Here is a 20,717-nt window from a genome sequence, read left to right on the forward strand (position 1 = left end):
TGTTTGCTTTGGGAATTCAATGTCAAACAATCGTTCAGTTGGATAGAACACGGTTTGGTGGAAATACCATGTTTAATGCTTTCAAATATATCCGGTATTTGGATGGAAATGGGTCTTAGTGCGAACGAATCATTTATTCACTCGCCCTGGGAATATGCACCACTACTCCTAGCGTTAGTCCTATACATATTGTTGTAGTTCAGAGTTATTGGTATACTTGTGCAGAGGCCTCGCCTCGGGGTCAAAAACCACCAGCAGAATTGGGGTATGCACAGGTTATAAATATAAGCGTCAAGTCCGACATTCATATACCATTAAAAAGAACACCATGTCCACTCTGACTGACAGATGGAGCTAATTGGGAATTCAGTATCAAGGACCATTTCGCTGTAAATCTGTCAGACACAGACACAATAGTTAACAAGAAAACCACGTCCACTCTGACTGACAGATGGAGCTAATTGGGAATTCAGTATCAAGGACCATTTCGCTGTAAATCTGTCAGACACAGACACAATAGTTAACAAGAAAACCACGTCCACTCTGACTGACAGATGGAGCTAATTGGGAATTCAGTATCAAGGACCATTTCGCTGTAAATCTGTCAGACACAGACACAATAGTTAACAAGAAAACCACGTCCACTCTGACTGACAGATGGAGCTAATTGGGAATTCAGTATCAAGGACCATTTCGCTGTAAATCTGTCAGACACAGACACAATAGTTAACAAGAAAACCACGTCCACTCTGACTGACAGATGGAGCTAATTGGGAATTCAGTATCAAGGACCATTTCGCTGTAAATCTGTCAGACACAGACACAATAGTTAACAAGAAAACCACGTCCACTCTGACTGACAGATGGAGCTAATTGGGAATTCAGTATCAAGGACCATTTCACTGTAAATCTGTCAGACACAACATTTCGCTCTAAATCTGTCAGACACAACCACTACAGTTAAAAAGAAGACCATGTCCACTCTGACTCTGACTTTTGCTGGAATACTGGCAGCCACAAGCGCCGTTGTTAAAATGAAAGGCATGTCCACTCTGAATGTATTGAGGAGTGCAGAATCGCCCCTACTGTTACAAAATAGTTGCGCGACACCGGGCATGTATACGGAATATATTATCTTCGTCCCGTTGTCGATGCGAGTCCCACGTGACACTCCTATACGCACAAAGAAAGTAACACCTCCATGGGTATTAATCCCATACAGTTCCTAAAAATACTCGATCACAAAACGCGACAACTTGAACTGATAGCGAAGCCAACGACATCTGAACAACTTTCCCTGTTCTCGACTCAAGAACTGAGTGTGACACATCTGGTTAGCGTTACAATAGGCATTGCAACATTGGTGAGTCAAATTGGAAATTGGAAAGCCAGTTGAGTGACGTTTTACGTATTCCTTGAACTTTGCATAACCTGTGGAGCTTAAGACGCGACTCGACTCAAGCCTAATGTCGCGTGTATGAACAACGGCGCGACTAAAGTTGTATTTCAGTCTTTACGTGTAGGCTATGTCGGTTCAATCCAAAGTAGTATGGCCACCAACGACAACTAGGGACCAACTGCGAACGACCAGTTGAGTTCAGTTCAGTTGTGCCTTAATTCTTAGTGTATGCAAAACTTAATAACACTACATTCCGAAACGTACATGGAGGAGCTAAGCTCTCAACATCATCAATACACAACCCTAAATATACCTTGTGGAGTTTCTAAGGAGTCTGCGCATGCGCAGACACAAGCATCTTCCTCTGTATATAAAATCTTTGCTTCCTGGAAACATCGGATACTGTCTATCTGTTGCGTTTTCTGTTCATCTACTCTGGAAGTACACCGCTAACGTTCCGATAACGGACAAGGGCAAGGAACAACTTTGCTTATGTGGTGTATTCCAGTGAACTGAAGAAGAGACGCAAAGGATAACGTGAAGAGGGGAGGCGAGAAAGAAAAATATGGCATATAGAGATCCTAAGAAGAAGCTACAAAAACGGCTAAACAGACAGAGAATTTTCCAGAAAAGTAAAGGCCACCTTTGGTTTCGAGCAGCAGTCATCGTGGCCAACCACATGAGCTCCAGAAATCACTTAGCTTAACTACGCAGTGCTACGCACCAAAAGCCAAAGAGGCTAAAACATGTAGACAGCGAATATGCATATTACAATTATTGTTCATTTGCCCAGAACTTGAAAAATTCATGCATGGTGCGATAATTTTCTGGACCACGCAAGCTGTTCTGTAGATGGATCTTTCGTTTGCGAGCTGTAGGCCCTACAAGCATTTAATAACACTTACCGCGACAGACATATACACTGTTTTCTTACTGAGCACATGTACACTGTAAAATATCGCATCAAATATTCTCCGTGGGAAGGCATTGCGCCGCTCAGTTTTAACTGATAAGAATCGGTCTATGGATATATCAGACTTAATCTGATCACAGTTAATTAGCAGCTGATGAGAGGCCTGTTGTTACGGGGATGATCATGAGATGGTTTCTTGAGTGAACGGGAGACGGGCCGTGGCCCACTGGCTAAAATTGCTTCCTGTAGTGACAACACGTGGCCGAAGACGCTCGTATGGCTATTTTCCCAATCTGATTCTCGATGAAGCCAAGCACTTGCCTTCCCTACCAATTTGGCGAACATCCAGGCCAACATGTGCATGTGCAGTGAAGTAGAAGTCAGGATATCAATTGTCAAGTAATGGTTTCTGGCTTGCCACGTACACTCCGGGTTCCTTCACCCATAAAACTGACCGCTATGCAGTTTTCATGTGGAATATGCATAAAATATAAGTGAAAAATTCCTGAGTATGGTTTTAAATAACAAATATTCTCCGTGGGAAATAAGTATGAAGAGATGACCATTGCCAAGGGGAAATAACCCTGCACGCTCAATTTTCAGCAAATGGAGGATGACCGTGCAGTTTTCTGCAGCACACCTTTGGCATGTAGCAGCCGGATGTAAACAACAGTGAATCAGTCAGATCAGAAGTCCCCGTTCCGCTCTCAAAAGGAAAGGTTAGCGGAATTTAAATCCCATATCCTTTTGTGACAGCGAGCTGTTTAACTGTATATGCAAGCCAGACTGTTCTGTAGAATGGCCCCAGTGGTGAAGACGTTTGACTATCTGGTGATCGGCGGAGGGTCCGGTGGCTTGGCGAGTGCTCGTCGGGCGGCCGAGTTCGGGGGCCCGGGCGGCGGTTATCGAGCAAGGACCGTGGGGCGGCACTTGTGTACGTAGACGTCCATTTACAGTCATGCTTTTAGCTGTATTGTTCATTTAACCGCATTTTGCTTATGCGTTGTGCACCTTAACCACCACATCGTGTGAACTCTGTTGTGACAGTGCACTAATCTCAAGTTCTACATATGGGACAAGTAGGCATACAGTACAGCTAGTTCGACAGTAGTACAATTCAAGGGCTAACCTTAACAGTGTCCATGTGGAATGTGATTTTTTGAACCGACGTGGAGAATACTGTTGAGGGAGAGTTTTGATGTTTATATTCAGGTTTCTGTCTACATGTACCGGTAACAATTAATGTAGGCTATTAAGCAAAGAGCAAGACATGTCATGGCGAAACTTGAATGAATACAGGCGTATCTATGGAGCTTTTTTATTGTGACAATGTGACATGAAGTGAGATATGAAGTGGCAGGATTGGAATGAATACAATCCTATCTATTTAGCCTTTTCAGTGTGACAATGTGACATGAAGTGAGACATGAAGTGGCAGAACTTGAATGAATACAATCCTATCTATTTAGCTTTTTCAGTGTGACAATGTGACATGAAGTGAGACCTGAAATGGCAAGACTTGAATGAGTGAGTGAGTGCTTGGGGTTTAACGTCGTACTCAACAATCTTTCAGTCATATGACGACGAAGTAATCATTAGGGTGCATGTACGTGTAATGTGCCTCCTTGTTGCAGGACGGATTTCCACCGCTCTTTTATTTAGTGCTGCTTCACTGAGACGACTTACCGAAGGCAAGTAAGCCGCCCCGCCCGAGCCATTATACTGATACGGGTCAACCAGTCGTTGCACTATCCCCTTCATGCTGAGCACCAAGTGAGGAAGTTACAACTTCCTCTTTTAAAGTCTTAGGTGTGACTCGATCAAGGATTGATCCTGGATCTACCGGTCCCGAAGCGGACGCTCTACCAACTGTGCTATCTGGGCCGGTTGGACATGAATGAATTACAATCCTATCTATTTAGCCTGTTCAGTGTGACAATGTGACATGAAGTGAGACATGAAGCGGCAGGTCTTGAATGAATACAATCCTATCTATTTAGCCTGTTCAGTGTGACAATGTGACATGAAGTGAGACATGAAGTGGCGGGACATGAATGAATACAGGCTATCTATTTAGCCTGTTTCAGTGTGACAATGTGACATGAAGTGAGACATGAAGTGGCGGGACATGAGTGAATACAATCCTATCTATTTAGCCTGTTCAGTGTGACAATGTGACATGAAGTGAGACATGAAGTGGCGGAACATGAATGAATACAGGCCTATCTATTTAGCCTGTTCAGTGTGACAATGTGACATGAAGTGGCGGGACATGAGTGAATACAGGCCTATCTATTTAGCCTATTCAGTGTGACAATGTGACATGAAGTGAGACATGAAGCGGCAGGTCTTGAATGAATACAATCCTGTCTATTTAGCCTGTTCAGTGTGACAATGTGACATGAAGTGAGACATGAAGTGGCGGACAAGAATGAATACAGGCCTATCTATTTAGCCTGTTCAGTGTGAAAATGTGACTTGAAGTGAGACATGAAGTGGTGGGACATGAGTGAATACAGGCCTATCTATTTAGCCTTTTCAGTGTGAAAATGTGACATGATAAACAGATGAAAACTATGCCTAAAAATACTTTCATATCGCACACAAGTAAATCATTCGGGCCTGCTTAAGTAGTATTCACAAAAAACTCACTTGGGTTTAACTGGGTTGATACTGCGGCTGTGAGTCAAGGCAGATATGAGTTTTTCCTTTACCAGGAAATCTCCAGCATTCCATGAATTCCTACACATACACCATGCACATCTAGGGTTGTAGTATGTTAAACTGCTTAAAAAACACATGAAGATTGATCAAGGATATCCTTGATGTTCAGTTATAATTCTCAGGTGCTCATACTTGTACATTTCACTCAGATGATGTAATGTGAACAAACAGTTATAGTTCCATTGGTGTCATCAGCTGTGGAATATCATAATGTAGTTAATTTTTTGAGATGGCCGAGGGTGGAGGGTAACTGAGGATGGGGAGTCCTGGGGAATGTGTAGGTGTGGGGTGGGTGGGTATGGGGGTGGGGGTCTGTACGTTGTCAGTAAAGGTGGTGAGTGCTTGTGAGCCTGGGTGGAGGGGGTAAATTAGGATAGAGGAGACATGGTGTGTGTTGATGTAGGGGTGTCAGTGAGGTTGGGGTGGGTGTGAGGATTTGTGGGGGTAAATGAGGATGGGGAGTCGTGGTGTGTGTTGGTGTAGGGTGTCAGTGAGGTTGGGGTGGGTGTGAGGGTTGGTGGGGGGGGGGAGATGAGGATGGGGAGTCGTGATGTGTGTTGGTGTAAGGTGTCAGTGAGGTTGAAGTGGGTGTGAGGGTTTGTGGGGGGAGATGAGGATGGGGAGTCATGGTGTATGTTGGTGTAGGGTGTCAGTGAGGTTGAAGTGGGTGTGAGGGTTTGCGGAGGGGTGTAGATGAGGATTGGGAGTCGTGTGTGTTGGTGTAGGGTGTCAGTGAGGTTGAAGTGGGTGTGAGGATTTGTGGGGGTAAATGAGGATGGGGAGTCGTGGTGTGTGTTGGTGTAGGGTGTCAGTGAGGTTGAAGTGGGTGTGAGGGTTTGCGGGGGGGTGTAGATGAGGATTGGGAGTCGTGGTGTGTGTTGGTGTAGGGTGTCAGTGAGGTTGAAGTGGGTGTGAGTTTTTTGGGGAGAGGGGGCTGAGAATGGGGAGTCATGGTGTGTGTTGGTGTAGGATGTCAGTGAGGTTGAGGTGGGTGTGAGGGTTTGGGGGCTGCATGAGGATTGGGAGTTGTGGTGCGTGTTGGTGTAGGATGTTAGTGAGGTTGAGGTGGGTGTGAGGGTTTGGGGGCTGCATGAGGATTGGGAGTTGTGGTGCGTGTTGGTGTAGGATGTCAGTGAGGTTGAGGTGGGTGTGAGGGTTTGGGGGCTGCATGAGGATTGGGAGTTGTGGTGCGTGTTGGTGTAGGATGTCATTGAGGTTGAGGTGGGTGTGAGGGTTTGGGGGCTGCATGAGGATTGGGAGTTGTGGTGCGTGTTGGTGTAGGATGTCAGTGAGGCTGAGGTGGGTGTGAGGATTTGTGGGGGTAAATGAGGATGGGGAGTCGTGGTGTGTGTTGGTGTAGGGTGTCAGTGAGGTTGAAGTGGGTGTGAGGGTTTGGGGGGGTGGGGGGGGGTAGATGAGGATGGGGAGTCGTGGTGTGTGTTGGTGTAGGATGTCATTGAGGTTGAGGTGGGTGTGAGGGTTTGGGGGCTACATGAGGATTGGGAGTTGTGGTGCGTGTTGGTGTAGGATGTCAGTGAGGTTGAGGTGGGTGTGAGAGTTGGTGGGGGGGGGGGGGGGGTAAATGAGGATGGGGAGTCATGGGGAGAGTGTGGATGATGATGGGGGTTTCAGTGAGGGTGGAAGTGGCAGTGAGGGTCCTGAGTCATAGTTTGTGTGTGGGTGAGGGTCAGATGCTGATGTGTACATATACATATGCAGGCTACCAGTTGTAGAGTTGTCACGCTTCTTCATTGTGTTTTTTTTTATGTTTTCAGGTCAATGTGGGATGCGTCCCCAAAAAGATCATGTTCAATTGTGCCATGCATGCTGAGAGTTTGCATCTTCTTAAAAGTAATGGATTTGATGTGGAAGTCAAGGGTGGCTTCAACTGGGGGTGAGTCAGAAATGTATACATGTATTACTGAGTGTTGGTGAGGAGAAGAATATGCTCAAGTGTGTTGAATACACAGACATGTATTTTGTTAGCTCTCATATTTCCATGCAGTTATTTCTTGGAATGAACACAATCTGACAGCTATGTTTATACCTGGTACAACATCAGTCCATGTCAGCAGTGAGAGCTAGACCTTGGTACAGTGTCAAGTCTGGGTAATCATGGTACTTGTACAATACTGGCTCACTTTGGTAATCATGGTACAGCACTGGCTCACTTGGGTAATCATAGTACATGTACTTGCTCACTTGGGTAATCATGGTACATGTACTTGCCCACTAGGGTAATCATGGTACAGCACTGGCTCACTTGGGTAATCACGGTACATGTACTTGCTCACTCGGGTAATCATGGTACATGTACTTGCCCACTTGGGTAATCATGGTACATCACTGGCTCACTTGGGCAGTCATGGTGCATGTACTGGCTCACTTGGGTAATAATGGTACAGTACTGGCTCACTTGGATAACCGTAGTACAGTTCTGGCTCACTTGGGTAATCAGGTACATGGGCATGTACATGCTCATTTGGGTAATCCTCGTACATGTACTTACATGCGGGTACCCATCCCCTGACTGGCTCATACATGTATTAAACTGTAAAGTCAGTGTGTACCCAACCTGTAGCTGACTTGTATGTGTGTTAAACTGTAAAGTCAGTGCATACCCAACCTATGACTGGCTCATGTGTGTACGAAACAGTAAAGTCAGTGTGTACCTTATCTGTGGCTGGCTCATATGTGTATGAAGCTGTAAAGTCAGTGCATACCCAACCTATGACTGGCTCATGTGTGTACGAAACTGTAAAGTCAGTGTGTACCCAACCTGCTGCTGGCTCATACGTGTATTAAACTGGAAAGTCAGTGTGTACCCAAACCTGTGACTGGCTCATACATGTATTAAACTGTAAAGTCAATGCATACCCAACCTGTGGCTGGCTCATATGTGTATTAAACTGGAAAGTCAGTGTGTACCCAAACCTGTGACTGTCTCATACATGTATTAAACTGTAAAGTCAGTGCATACCCAACCTGTGACTGGCTCATACATGTATAAAACTGTAAAGTCAGTGCATACCCAACCTGTGGCTGGCTCATAGATGTATTAAACTGTAAAGTCAGTGCATACCCAACCTGTGGCTGGCTCATACATGTATTAAACTGTAAAGTCAGTGCATACCCAACCTGTGACTGTCTCATATGTGTATAAAACCGTAAAGTCAGTCTGTACCCAAACCTGTGACTGTCTCATACATGTATTAAACTGTGAGGTCAACATGTGCCCCATGTGTGGCTGGCTCATACGTGCATAAAACTGTAAAGTCAGTGCATACCCAACCTGTGGCTGGCTCATATGTGTATTAAACTGGAAAGTCAGTATGTCTCCAACCTGTGACTGGCTTATACATATATTAAACTGTAAAGTCAGTGCATACCCAACCTGTGGCTGGCTCATATGTGTATTAAACTGGAAAGTCAATATGCCTCCAACCTCTGACTGGCTTATACATATATTAAACTGTAAAGTCAGTGCATACCCAATCTATGACTGGCTCATATGTGTATTAAACTGTAAAGTCAGTATGTGTCCAGCCTGTGACTTGCTCATACATGTATAAAATGTATTAGACTTTGAGTCAGTGTGAACACAACCTGTGACTGGCTCAGACATGTATAAGACTTTGACTCAGTGTGAACACAACCTGTGACTGACTCATACATGTAACTTCTTGTACCTTTCCATGGTGAATAATATTTGTGTGTTTTTATTTAATGTTAGACAGGTGAAGAAAGCTCGGGATGCATACATACACAGACTCAACGACATTTACGCCAGAAATCTGGACAAGGTACTGGTAGTAATATTTGTTGTCAATCTTGTCATTTTTCCATGAACAGTAGAGCACACCTTGCCTGTGTGTTTCGTTTTATTAGCTTGCCTTATGAAGTAAGGAAAGGTATTGAGGAGGAGAGGTATAAGAGGAGGATCAGATGCTGTCAGTGGGGGTGGCGATGGTGATGGGGGTGGCGGGGGTGTTGGTGGGGGTGGCGATGGGGGGGTTGGCGGTGGTGATGGGGGATGTTGGTGGGGGTGGCGGGGGTGTTGGTTGGGGGTGGCGGTTTCCAGTTTGGTTAAAGTTTTTCGCCAATCACAGGGTTGCAATGGTCACCCATAGTACACAGATAGCCACTCACAGGGTTGTAGTGGCCACCCATAGTACACAGATAGCCAATCACAGGGTTGCAGTGGCCACCCATAGTACACAGATAGCCAATCACAGGGCTGTAATGACCACCCATAGTACAGATAGCCAATCACAGGGTTGTATTGACCACCCATAGTACACAGATAGCCAATCACAGGGTTGCAGTGGCCACCCATACTACACAGATAGCCAATCACAGGGTTGCAATGGTCACCCATAGTACACAGATAGCCACTCACAGGGTTGTAGTGGCCACCAATAGTACACAGATAGCCAATCATAGGGTAGCAGCGACCACCCATAGTACACAGATAGCCAATCACTGGGTTGTATTGACCACCCATAGTACACAGATAGCCAATCACAGGGTTGCAGTGGCCACCCATAGTAAACAGATAGCCAATCACAGGGTTGTAGCGGCCACCCATAGTACACAGATAGCCAATCACAGGGTTGTAGCGGCCACCCATAGTACACAGATAGCCAATCACAGGATTGTAGTGGCCACCCGTAGTACGCAGATAGCCAATCACAGGGTTGTAGTGGCCACCAATAGTACACACATAGCCAATCACAGGGTTCCAGTGGCCACCCATAGTACACAGATAGCCAATCACAGGGTTGTAGCGGCCACCCATAGTACACAGATAGCCAATCACAGGGTTGTAGCGGCCACCCATAATACACAGATAGCCAATCACAGGATTGTAGTGACCACCCGTAGTACACAGATAGCCAATCACAGGGTTGTAGTGGCCACCAATAATACACAGATAGCCAATCACAGGGTTGTATTGACCACCAATAGTACACAGATAGCCAATCACAGGGCTGTAATGACCGCCCATAGTACAGATAGCCAATCACAGGGTAGCAGTGGCCACCCATAGTACACAGATAGCCAATCACAGGGTTGCAGTGGCCACCCATAGTACACAAATAGCCAATCACAGGGCTGCAGTGGCCACCCATACTACACAGATAGCCAATCACAGGGCTGTATTGACCACCCATAGTACACAGATAGCCAATCACAGGGTTGTAGTGGCCACCAATAGTACACAGATAGCCAATCACAGGGTTGTATTGACCACCCATAGTACACAGATAGCCAATCACAGGGTTGTAGCGGCCACCCATAGTACACAGATAGCCAATCACAGGGTTGTAGCGGCCACCCACAGTACACAGATAGCCAATCACAGGATTGTAGTGACCACCCGTAGTACACAGATAGCCAATCACAGGGTTGTAGTGGCCACCAATAGTACACAGATAGCCAATCATAGGGTTGCAGTGGCCACCAATAGTACACATATAGCCAATCACTGGGTTGTATTGACCACCCATAGTACACAGATAGCCAATCACAGGGTTGTAGTGGCCACCAATAGTAGACAGATAGCCAATCATAGGGTTGCAGTGGCCACCAATAGTACACAGATAGCCAATCACTGGGTTGTACTGACCACCAATAGTACACAGATAGCCAATCACAGGGTTGCAGTGGCCACCCATACTACACAGATAGCCAATCACAGGGCTGTAGTGACCACCAATAGTACACAGATAGCCAATCACAGGGTTGTATTGACCACCCATAGTACACAGATAGCCAATCACAGGGTTGCAGTGGCCACCCATAGTACACAGATAGCCAATCACAGGGTTGTAGTGACCACCAATAGTACACAGATAGCCAATCACAGGGTTGCAGTGGCCACCCATAGTACACAGATAGCCAATCACTGGGTTGTATTGCCCACCCATAGTACACAGATAGCCAGTCATTGGGTAGCAGTGACCACCCATAGTACACAGATAGCCAATCACTGGGTTGTATTGCCCACCCATAGTACACAGATAGCCAGTCATAGGGTAGCAGTGACCACCCATATTACCCAGATAGCCAGTCATAGCGTAGCAGTGACCACCCATATTACACAGATAGCCAGTCATTGGGTAGCAGTGACCACCCATAGTACACAGATAACCAATCACAGGGTTGTATTGACCACCCATAGTACACAGATAGCCAATCACAGGGTTGTAAGTGGCCATCCATAGTACATAGATAGCCAATCACAGGGTTGCAGTGGCCATCTATAGTACACAGATAGCCAATCACAGGGTTGCAGTGGCCATCTATAGTACACAGATAGCCAATCACAGGGTTGCAGTGGCCATCCATAGTGCACAGATAGCCAATCACAGGGTTGCAGTGGCCATCTATAGTACACAGATAGCCAATCACAGGGTTGCAGTGGCCATCCATAGTGCACAGATAGCCAATCACAGGGTTGCAGTGGCCATCCATAGTGCACAGATAACCAATCACAGGGTTGCAGTGGCCACCCATAGTACACAGATAGCCAATCACAGGGTTGCAGTGGCCATCCATAGTGCACAGATAGCCAATCACAGGGTTGCAGTGGCCATCCATAGTGCACAGATAGCCAGTCATCAATAGCGATTTGTATATCAAAGACCAAGGAAATCTTTTACCTCATAGCTCAACATTTTGCTCAGCATGTGTTTTTGAATGGGGCTGTAGTACTGGCATTTGTCAGCTGTATAAACTTGGGTACTTGTGATGTGTTCAGTTTTAATTATTGAACTAAACAAATTCACTTTCTTGTTGATGTTTTCAAATATTTTTCCTAGGGGAATATAGAGAAAATCATCGGGCACGCTACGTTGACTGAAGATAGATGTGTGGAGGTTAATGGTCAAAAGTATACAGCCCCTCATATATTAATAGCCACAGGGGGGAAACCTGTCTTCCCGGATGTACCAGGTAAGGCTGTATGTTACTGGTTTGTCTGTCTGATCACAGGAAGCTATTCACAAGCTGGAGCCCGAGAAACATTCAACACCTTGTTGTAACTATTGAAACTAAAATTTCCCTGCTGGTTTTGTGTATCCCTGTAATTAAGATGTGTTTAATTAGACTGAGGTCTGAGGTCTGCATGCCATCATGACCTTATGCCGGTGCATCTAAAGCAATTTGAAAGGAGTACGGCCATCAGTCAACTATCCCAGTGCAAAAGGCGAAGATCCAGGGGCCATCAAGGCCCTGGCAGCTTTGGAATGCTGGACACCTGGAGATGCGCTGAAATCATTTCAAAGATTTCACGCGGATCCTTGTAGCTTGATGTGCTTAATATGCTCATGTGTATGCATGAGGCTTTATTTGTTGGTTGCCATTTAATTAGTTTTATTTTAGTTCTGATTTATTTTAAATTTTTTTTTTTTAATTTTTTTAGTTATAGTTTTTTATTGTGGGGGGATAAAAAGTGGTATGACCATGGCTGTTCCAACTGTACTGCTTCCGATGCCACTGTTATGGCAAGTCAACGAAAAGAAACATTGCCCCCATAACCCACCTATTCATGGAAAGTCTGCATTGTTTTGCTCAACTTAAAGAAGAAAGATAAAGATGTCTATATTTTGTATAAATTTTCATCATGTTAAACCTTTAATATTTGCAGTTAAATTTTGGAGCCATCGAGACATCCTCAGTTGAGATCATTGACTTGTGATTGAGGTCGCAAGTTCAAACCTAGCTCCTGCCAAATTGATTGCTGCTTTTTGTCTGGAGGTTTGTCAGGAAATGGTTGACGGTCTTAAGATTGTTCTGGGTTCTCTCCAGTTTCCTCGTCACAGACATTTATATTTCCTCCAAAGTACATGTGAGGTGTAAAGCAATAATTGGAGTATTCATTTTTCTTCTAGGTGCAGAACATGGTATATCTAGTGATGGCTTTTTTGAGTTGGAAGAACTTCCCAAGTAAGTTGGGCTGAGTCTATTACTTAAATACTTAAAATTGCATTTTTAATCAGAGTATTTATGTACATTTCTCTTGAAGCAGCCAGTGTTAAGTTTTTATCCCACACTTCACCGCACATGAACATATATCTGAAGGATGTTATTTTGGGTCTGTCCAAATATCTGACTTTGGTTTCCGTGCAGAAATTTCTCCAAATATTGTCCATCTGCTTGATTCATATGTAATGAATTCTGTGACTCTGATTGGTTGGTTTCCACACATTGACAGCTCTAAATATTTCCTGTTATTTGTGTGTGTATGCCTTTTGAAGCTCATTATGTTTATCTGTACATATAAGTGTGTAACTGTACATATAAGTATGTAACTGCATATACATGTATAAGTGTGTAACTGTACATATAAGTGTGTAACTGTACATATAAGTATGTAACTGCATATACATGTATAAGTGTGAAACTGTACATATAAGTGTGTAACTGTACATATAAGTGTGTAACTACATATTAGTGTGTAACTGTATATACATTTATAAGTGTGTAACTGTACATGTAAGTGTGCAACTGTACATATAAGTGTGTAACTGTACATATTAGTGTGTAACTGTATATACATTTATAAGTGTGTAACTGTACATGTAAGTGTGTAACTGTACATATAAGTGTGTAACTGTACATATAAGTGTGTAATTGTACATATAAGTGTGTAACTGCACATATAAGTGTGTAACTATATACATGTATAAGTGTGTAACTGTACATATAAGTGTGTAACTGTACATATAAGTGTGTAACTGTGCATACATGTATAAGTGTGTAACTGTTCATAATTCTTATAAGGGTGTGGGCTGCAGCATGTTTGAGAAACCAAATACATGGTGTATCATCATTTGTACCACACACAAGTACGACATGTCTGAGTACCAGAAACATGACGTAGCATGACTTGCACCACATGCGGGTGTGACATGTTTGAGTACCAGAAACATGATGTAGCATCTCTTACACCATATGTGGGTGCAATATGTTTTAGTACCAGAAACATGACGTAGCGGGTGCGACATGTTTGAGTACCAGAAACATGATGTAGCATCACTTGTACCACATGTGGGTGCAACGTGTTTGAGTACCAGAAACATGATGTAGCATCTCTTGTACCACATGTGGGTGTGACATGTTTGAGTACCAGAAACATGACGTAGCATGACTCGCACAGCATGTGGGTGCAACATGTTTGAGTACCAGAAACAAAATGTACCATCACTCGTGCCACGCGTGGATGCAGCATGTTTGAAAAACCAGAAACATGGTGTAGGATCATTTGTACCACATGCGGGTGCAACATGTTTAAAAACCAGAAAAATGGTGTAGCATAACTTGTAATACTGGCAGGTGCGACATGTATGAAAAACCAGAAAAATGGTGTAGCATCACATGTACCACATGCAGGTGCAATGTGTGAGAAACCAGTAACGGGATGTAGCAGCACCTGTACCACATGTGAGTGCGACATGTTTGAGTACCAGAAACATGGTGTAGCATCACTTGTACCACATGCTGGTGTGACATGTTTGAGTACCAGAAACATGAGGTAGCATCACTTGTACCAAATGCGGGTGCAACATGTTTGAGTACCAGAAACATGGTGTAGCATCATTTGTACCGCATGCGGGTGCGACATGTTTGAGTACCAGAAACATGATGAAGCATCACTTGTACCACACATGGGTGTGACATGTTTGAGTACCGGAAACATGATCTGGCATCACTTGTACCACATGCAGGTGCAACATGTTTGAGTACCAGAAACATGATGTAGCATCTCTTGTACCACATGTGGGTGCAACATTTTTGAAAAACCAGAAACATGATGTAGCATCACTTGTACCACATGCGGGTGCGACATGTTTGAAAAACCAGAAATGGTGTAGCATCACTTGTGTCACATGCGGGGGCGACATGTTTGAAATACCAGAAACATGATGTAGCATCATTTGTACCACATGCGGGTGCAACGTGTTTGAGTACCAGAAACATGGTGTAGCATCACTTGTACCACATGCGGGTGCAACATGTTTGAAAAACCAAAAACATAGTGTAACATCACTTGTACCACATGCGGGTGCGACATGTTTGAAATACCAGAAACATGATGTAGCATCACTTGTACCACATGCGGGTGCAACATGTTTGAAAAACCAGAAACATGATGTAACATCTCTTGTACCACATGTGGGTGCAACATGTTTGAGTACCAGAAACATGGTGTAGCATCACTTGTACGACATGCGAGTGCGACATGTTTGAAAAACCAAAAACATAGTGTAACATCACTTGTACCACATGCAGGTGCAACATGTTTGAAATACCAGAAACATGATGTAGCATCACTTGTACCACATGCGGGTGCAACATGTTTGAAAAACCAGAAACATGATGTAACATCTCTTGTACCACATGTGGGTGCAACATGTTTGAGTACCAGAAACATGGTGTAGCATCACTTGTACGACATGCGAGTGCGACATGTTTGAAAAACTAAAAACATGGTGTAGCATCACTTGTACCACATGCAGGTGCGACATGTTTGAGTACCAGAAACATGGTGTAGCATCACTTGTACCACATGCGAGTGCGACATGTTTGAAAAACTAAAAACATGGTGTAGCATCATTTGTACCACATGCGGGTGCGACATGTTTGAGTACCAGAAACATGGTGTAGCATCACTTGTACCACATGCGAGTGCGACATGTTTGAGTACCAGAAACATGGTGTAGCATCACTTGTACCACATGCGGGTGCGACATGTTTGAGTACCAGAAACATGGTGTAGCATCACTTGTACCACATGCGGGTGTGACATGTTTGAGTACCAGAAACATGATGTAGCATCACTTGTACCACCTGCGGGTGCGACATGTTTGAGTACCAGAAACATGGTGTAGCATCACTTGTACCACATGTGAGTGCGACATGTTTGAGTACCAGAAACATGGTGTAGCATCACTTGTATCACATGCGGGTGCAACATTTTTGAAAAACCAGAAACATGATGTAGCATCACTTGTACCACATGCGGGTGCAACGTGTTTGAGTACCAGAAACATGATCTGGCATCACTTGTACCACATGCAGGTGCGACATGTTTGAGTACCAGAAACATGATGTAGCATCTCTTGTACCACATGTGGGTGCAACATGTTTGAGTACCAGAAACATGATGTAGCATCACTTGTACCACAGTGGGCCCATCAACAGAAGCAGCTGCCTATAAGGTTATAGAAATATTTCACATCTGATTGGTTAAAATTAATAACATGACAATGGTTTTGATTTTCTCAATGCGGATGATTTTTCTTGCTTTGAACTGCATTGGTATGTAGCATCAAAAGGATAAACCGTTATTGTTTTTTTTTTTCTAACGTCATGTGGAATATTTATTGATGCCTATGTACATTTAGTGTTGTCTTTTCCTTTAAATGAATGTGGCTGGTTTATGGCCATTAGCTGCCTCACATGTTGTGGAATTTTGTCAGATTTTGTGTGTGCACTTGTACTACTGACACAGTAAAATTCAAGTCAAATATCAGCTTTATTGATACATAAATTTTGCATACTTTTATTCTCTGAATTGACTCTTTTCTCTCCAGGAAGGTTGTTGTTGTTGGTGCAGGCTATATAGCAGTGGAGTTGGCTGGGATCTTCAACTCCCTCGGTTCAGACACCAGTATTCTCATCAGATGTGACAAGGTGAGAAAGCATTCAAATTGAACATTGTCAACCATGCGCATTGATGTGGGACAGATTAATGGGAGACAACCCTAGTATTATAGTGGCCTAAAAAAAGTTGTCTCCCTTGCATAGTCTGCATATGTATAAAATTGCTCTCGTGTATCTCATGTTTGAAATAGTAATGCATGGTTTTATAACAGTGTATGTACAATACTATGTCTGGTTATAAAATAGTTAGTGACAGTGCTACTCATGGTTATGAAATAGTTGTATGTACAGTACTACATGCAGTAGTAGGGGGAGGGAGGGTTCTGGCGCATGCCCCCCTTGGTAAATAGAGGCCCCCAGCCCCTATTCCCGGCGAGGTCCAGAAGTTCTAGTATACACACTATAGGTTCTGGCGCACGCCCCCCTTGGGGCCCTCCCCATAACAAAATAGAGGCCCCCACCCCCCTTTCCCTGCTTTCCCATACCCACCCCCCCAGGCGCCTCCACAGCCAAGGCATACATGCTTATTTACAAGTCTCGCCTACACACACACACATTGATATGAGGCGACCTAGTTGGCATTTAATACATAAGGATTATAGTCTATATATGGGCTTGCTGTATTGCACAACAGGATGATTCAGATGATTTTCTACACACTATAGGGCTTAAACCACGGATTTTTATAAAAAATAAATGTGACAGCCTTTTTCAGCGTGTCTTGTTTGATAAGATCCAGTATTTTTAGGAGAATTATTTGGAAATATTTTGTTTATGGTGTTAATGCGGAATAGACTTTCCAATTAAGCCTATGTTTGGTGGGTTGTGGGATATAGCTCAGTCAGCTGACAGAGGTGGGAAAGGCGCTGTGTGTAAGGGGCGTATTCATATACTACATGTATAAGGGGATGTTTGCTAGCTCAAATCCGGATTTGGTCTCCTGTATATGTAGTATATGAATGCGTTGCCTGCATATGACGCCGGGCTCTACGCACTTTCAAGGAATCTCTGCAACTTTCGACAGCTTCGGGGGCAGAGAGACCTTACCAAGGGGTGTTGTAGATGACCCAAAGGTAGTGGGATGTGTCAGCCCCAATTACCCCCCCTAACGGTGGGTCGCTAGCGCAAAAAATCCGGAGCCCGCCGTTAGGGTGGTGATTAATTGGTAAAAGGCTGAGCTATAAACCGGGCCTTTTGCTTTTTTGGACCATGGGTTTGAACCCCACACTGGGCAGAATTTTTTTTTACCCCCGGGCACCAGGCTAGCCAGACACCCGTCCACCTGGACAGGCAATCCAGCCAAAGGGGGTATTTTTGACGGGTAAAATTTAGAATCAACAGCCCACAGACCAGTACACTCTTTCAAAGTGTATTAATATTATATGTATGTATACTAGATTGTGAATATTTTTCTAACATGTAAGTTTACAAAGTGTATTTATATATGTATTCAGATGACAGAAATGACAGAAATGATGTTTGACTGTGCCCAGAGTTAATTTCTCGACATAGATAGTACATGTATTTGAATTGTTTTTTTACAAAGTTTATTTCTACCTACTGTGACTTAGGTGCTCAAAACGTATGGTGCCACTACTCTTTTAGTGAGTGACAGTCACAGATTCAGTGGTGATAATTTTGCCTGTTCTCAGTCTCAGAGCGATGTATACTGTATTCTGATTTGGTTCCGCTGCATGTGAAGTAGTGTAACAAGTTTCCCCTGGACACCTCCCCAGAACATCATTCGGAAAGAGCGTTTTTCAGCTCTTGCCGAGTTAGGTTTTCGGCCGCGATCTATAAGCTGTTTTTTCGTGCTTTCATCGATCTCTACGGCGTTGAATACCTTACGAGACTTAGCGCGTATCTCCTGCTTCAGATCAGAGTAGTTCTTGAGCTCCTGAACGACTTGCTTGAACTCTACGTCCGAAATAACACCATCAGATAATGCCGTAGATACCTGCGCATGGATGCTGTTAAGTTTGGCCTCGGCCAAGAGCCGTATATCGTTATGTTTCTTGGCCTTTGCGTGAAGTCGGCGGCTAACGAATTTTCCGGCGACATTTAAGACACCGCAAGCTATGGCCGCAGCTTCCATAGCCAAGACAGCAGGGGCTGCAATTATTGTTGTGAGTAGTCCCACACCTGCAACCCCTAGTCCCAAACCGGCCGTTAGCATGGCCGAATCAAGGGCCTCGGCGGCTAAGACACCGCGCCGGTATTTTTTGTACAGGGCCCGGCGGAGATCTCGCTCAGATTCAAGCTGCCTCTGTATTTCGCTGATATACTGCAGGCGATGGGCGTGCGCCACACCCTCAGGGTGGTTTTCAACCATCGGTGCGTTCGGGGTCAAGGGGTGGTCATCCGTCGGCTCTTCATCCGTGATCGCTGGGTACAGGCGCCCCATATTGCTCGTCCTGTGAATCAATAACATCGGTAAACTCTAAATCGTCATCGGGAATACTAACACGAAAGCTGCGAAGGTGTATACCGGACTCTAAATAGATTTTCTCAAGATTGACATCGCCCCCTGCAAAGACCCGTATATCCTCGAGAGAGCTCCGGATGACTGGGTTGCCCTGGGCCGGTAATTTGATCATAAGTATGAGCTCCTTTCCATTGTGCTCTGCAGGCCACTTTAGTCTCACCCCGTTAATCAAGGAGGAACGGCGCTGAGAGTCCGCGCCAAGTATGATGTTGAAGATAAGTATAGATCCAGGATTTATTTCTAACATGGACGTAGATGCGGCGTGCGCTGTAAGAAATTCGGTCTCTACACCATCCTTCGCAACTAGTGCGTAGATACCTGCACCTGGTCTACTACCCCGAGTTACCCTACAGCCGTTGTTTGGCATCCACGACACGAAATAGGTTCCGGAGTTGAAAACTTTTTTCACTTCGCCACTAGCGCCCCCGAAGATCGGGACCGTCATCGGGGTCACCTTCAAATCTACAACCCAAGTAGGGTTGCGAGCTCTGGTAAGAACAAAGCGGTCTTCAGAGCGAATCAATGAGAGTTTTTGTTCTTTAATCACCTCAGAAGGTGACCTGCGCTCTTGCTCTACAGAGGATGAGACATCTTGAAGGGAAACGTGGCAGGTTCTGCTTGCCCCCCAGCAATCTTTTTGTGGTGGTACAAGCCATTTTTTAACCTGAAGGCGTAGATTTTACCTTCCTGGCCTTCGAGTTCGAACTTTGCCACATCTGTCAAGTCGGTTAAAGCCAGGCACACAGAGCAGGGGCCGAATGCTTCCACCATACTTATTGTATTTCTAGGGTAGCACTGAGGTACTCTACATTAATATACTTACCGTTTTTGTCTAAAAGTGCCACGGTCAGGTGTGTTATATAGTCGGTGCGCAAGGCTTTGTACTGTGGGTTGGGAAATGAAACTGTCTTCCTGCAGTTTATCCCTTCACCAGTCACGGCGACGGCCTGAAGTAGTGTTGAACCGCCAGCGAAATCTGAGGTTATTCTCACGTTTTCTGAGGTGCTCAGTTCATCCAAATGGACGAAGACTTCTTTGTGTGGGGCCAAGTTGGGTAGATTTTCACCCTCCATAGTCCCCCCTATGGGCGCAATCCCGTCGGAGAACCCCAAAATGGGGGCAAGCTCTTGGGAGTATTATGAAGGTATTTCTAGGGAGGGTAAGGACTAAGCGGCCCGTGGCTTCATTCAATCCCAGAGAAATCCCATGCGGGCGGAATATGCCCTTGTCCAGCGTACAGACATTGTAGTAGCCCGTCGGCACTTCAACACGTTCGCCCTCAAGCAAGAAGGTTGGGTAGAATGTTATCTCCCGAAGGGCGGTTTTAAGGCGGCCATCGAGGTTGTTAAGGGCATGAGGCAGCATGTGCTGTGCCCCATTTAGAATGTCAGTCAATGTGATGAACATTTTAGCCACGATGAACAGCGAGGCTTACAGGCTCAATAGAGAGGCCACTTACAAGACCGGGGCATTTCATAGTATCCAAACCCACGCAGAGCAGCTCACGCGATTTGACATCTACATCG

At 44.7% G+C, this 20,717-nt stretch overlaps 2 protein-coding genes across 2 annotated transcripts in view; both read left to right on the forward strand.

Moving 5' to 3' along the window:
- Positions 1 to 20,717, forward strand: part of LOC135479882 (DNA polymerase alpha catalytic subunit-like) — a 338,179-nt gene that overhangs the window by 230,838 nt on the left and 86,624 nt on the right. The window lies entirely within an intron of this gene.
- The window catches only part of LOC135478982 (glutathione reductase, mitochondrial-like), a 54,357-nt gene continuing 36,620 nt past the window's right edge, over positions 2,981 to 20,717 (forward strand). Inside the window, 7 exon segments of the mRNA XM_064758672.1 lie at positions 2,981 to 3,197; positions 3,199 to 3,246; positions 6,812 to 6,930; positions 8,770 to 8,839; positions 11,861 to 11,993; positions 12,932 to 12,986; positions 16,637 to 16,736. Coding sequence (XP_064614742.1) covers positions 3,087 to 3,197; positions 3,199 to 3,246; positions 6,812 to 6,930; positions 8,770 to 8,839; positions 11,861 to 11,993; positions 12,932 to 12,986; positions 16,637 to 16,736 — 636 coding nt within the window. The 5' untranslated portion in view covers positions 2,981 to 3,086.

Source organism: Liolophura sinensis, chromosome 12, assembly GCF_032854445.1.
Source record: "Liolophura sinensis isolate JHLJ2023 chromosome 12, CUHK_Ljap_v2, whole genome shotgun sequence".
Classification (NCBI taxonomy): Eukaryota; Metazoa; Mollusca; class Polyplacophora; order Chitonida; family Chitonidae; genus Liolophura; species Liolophura sinensis.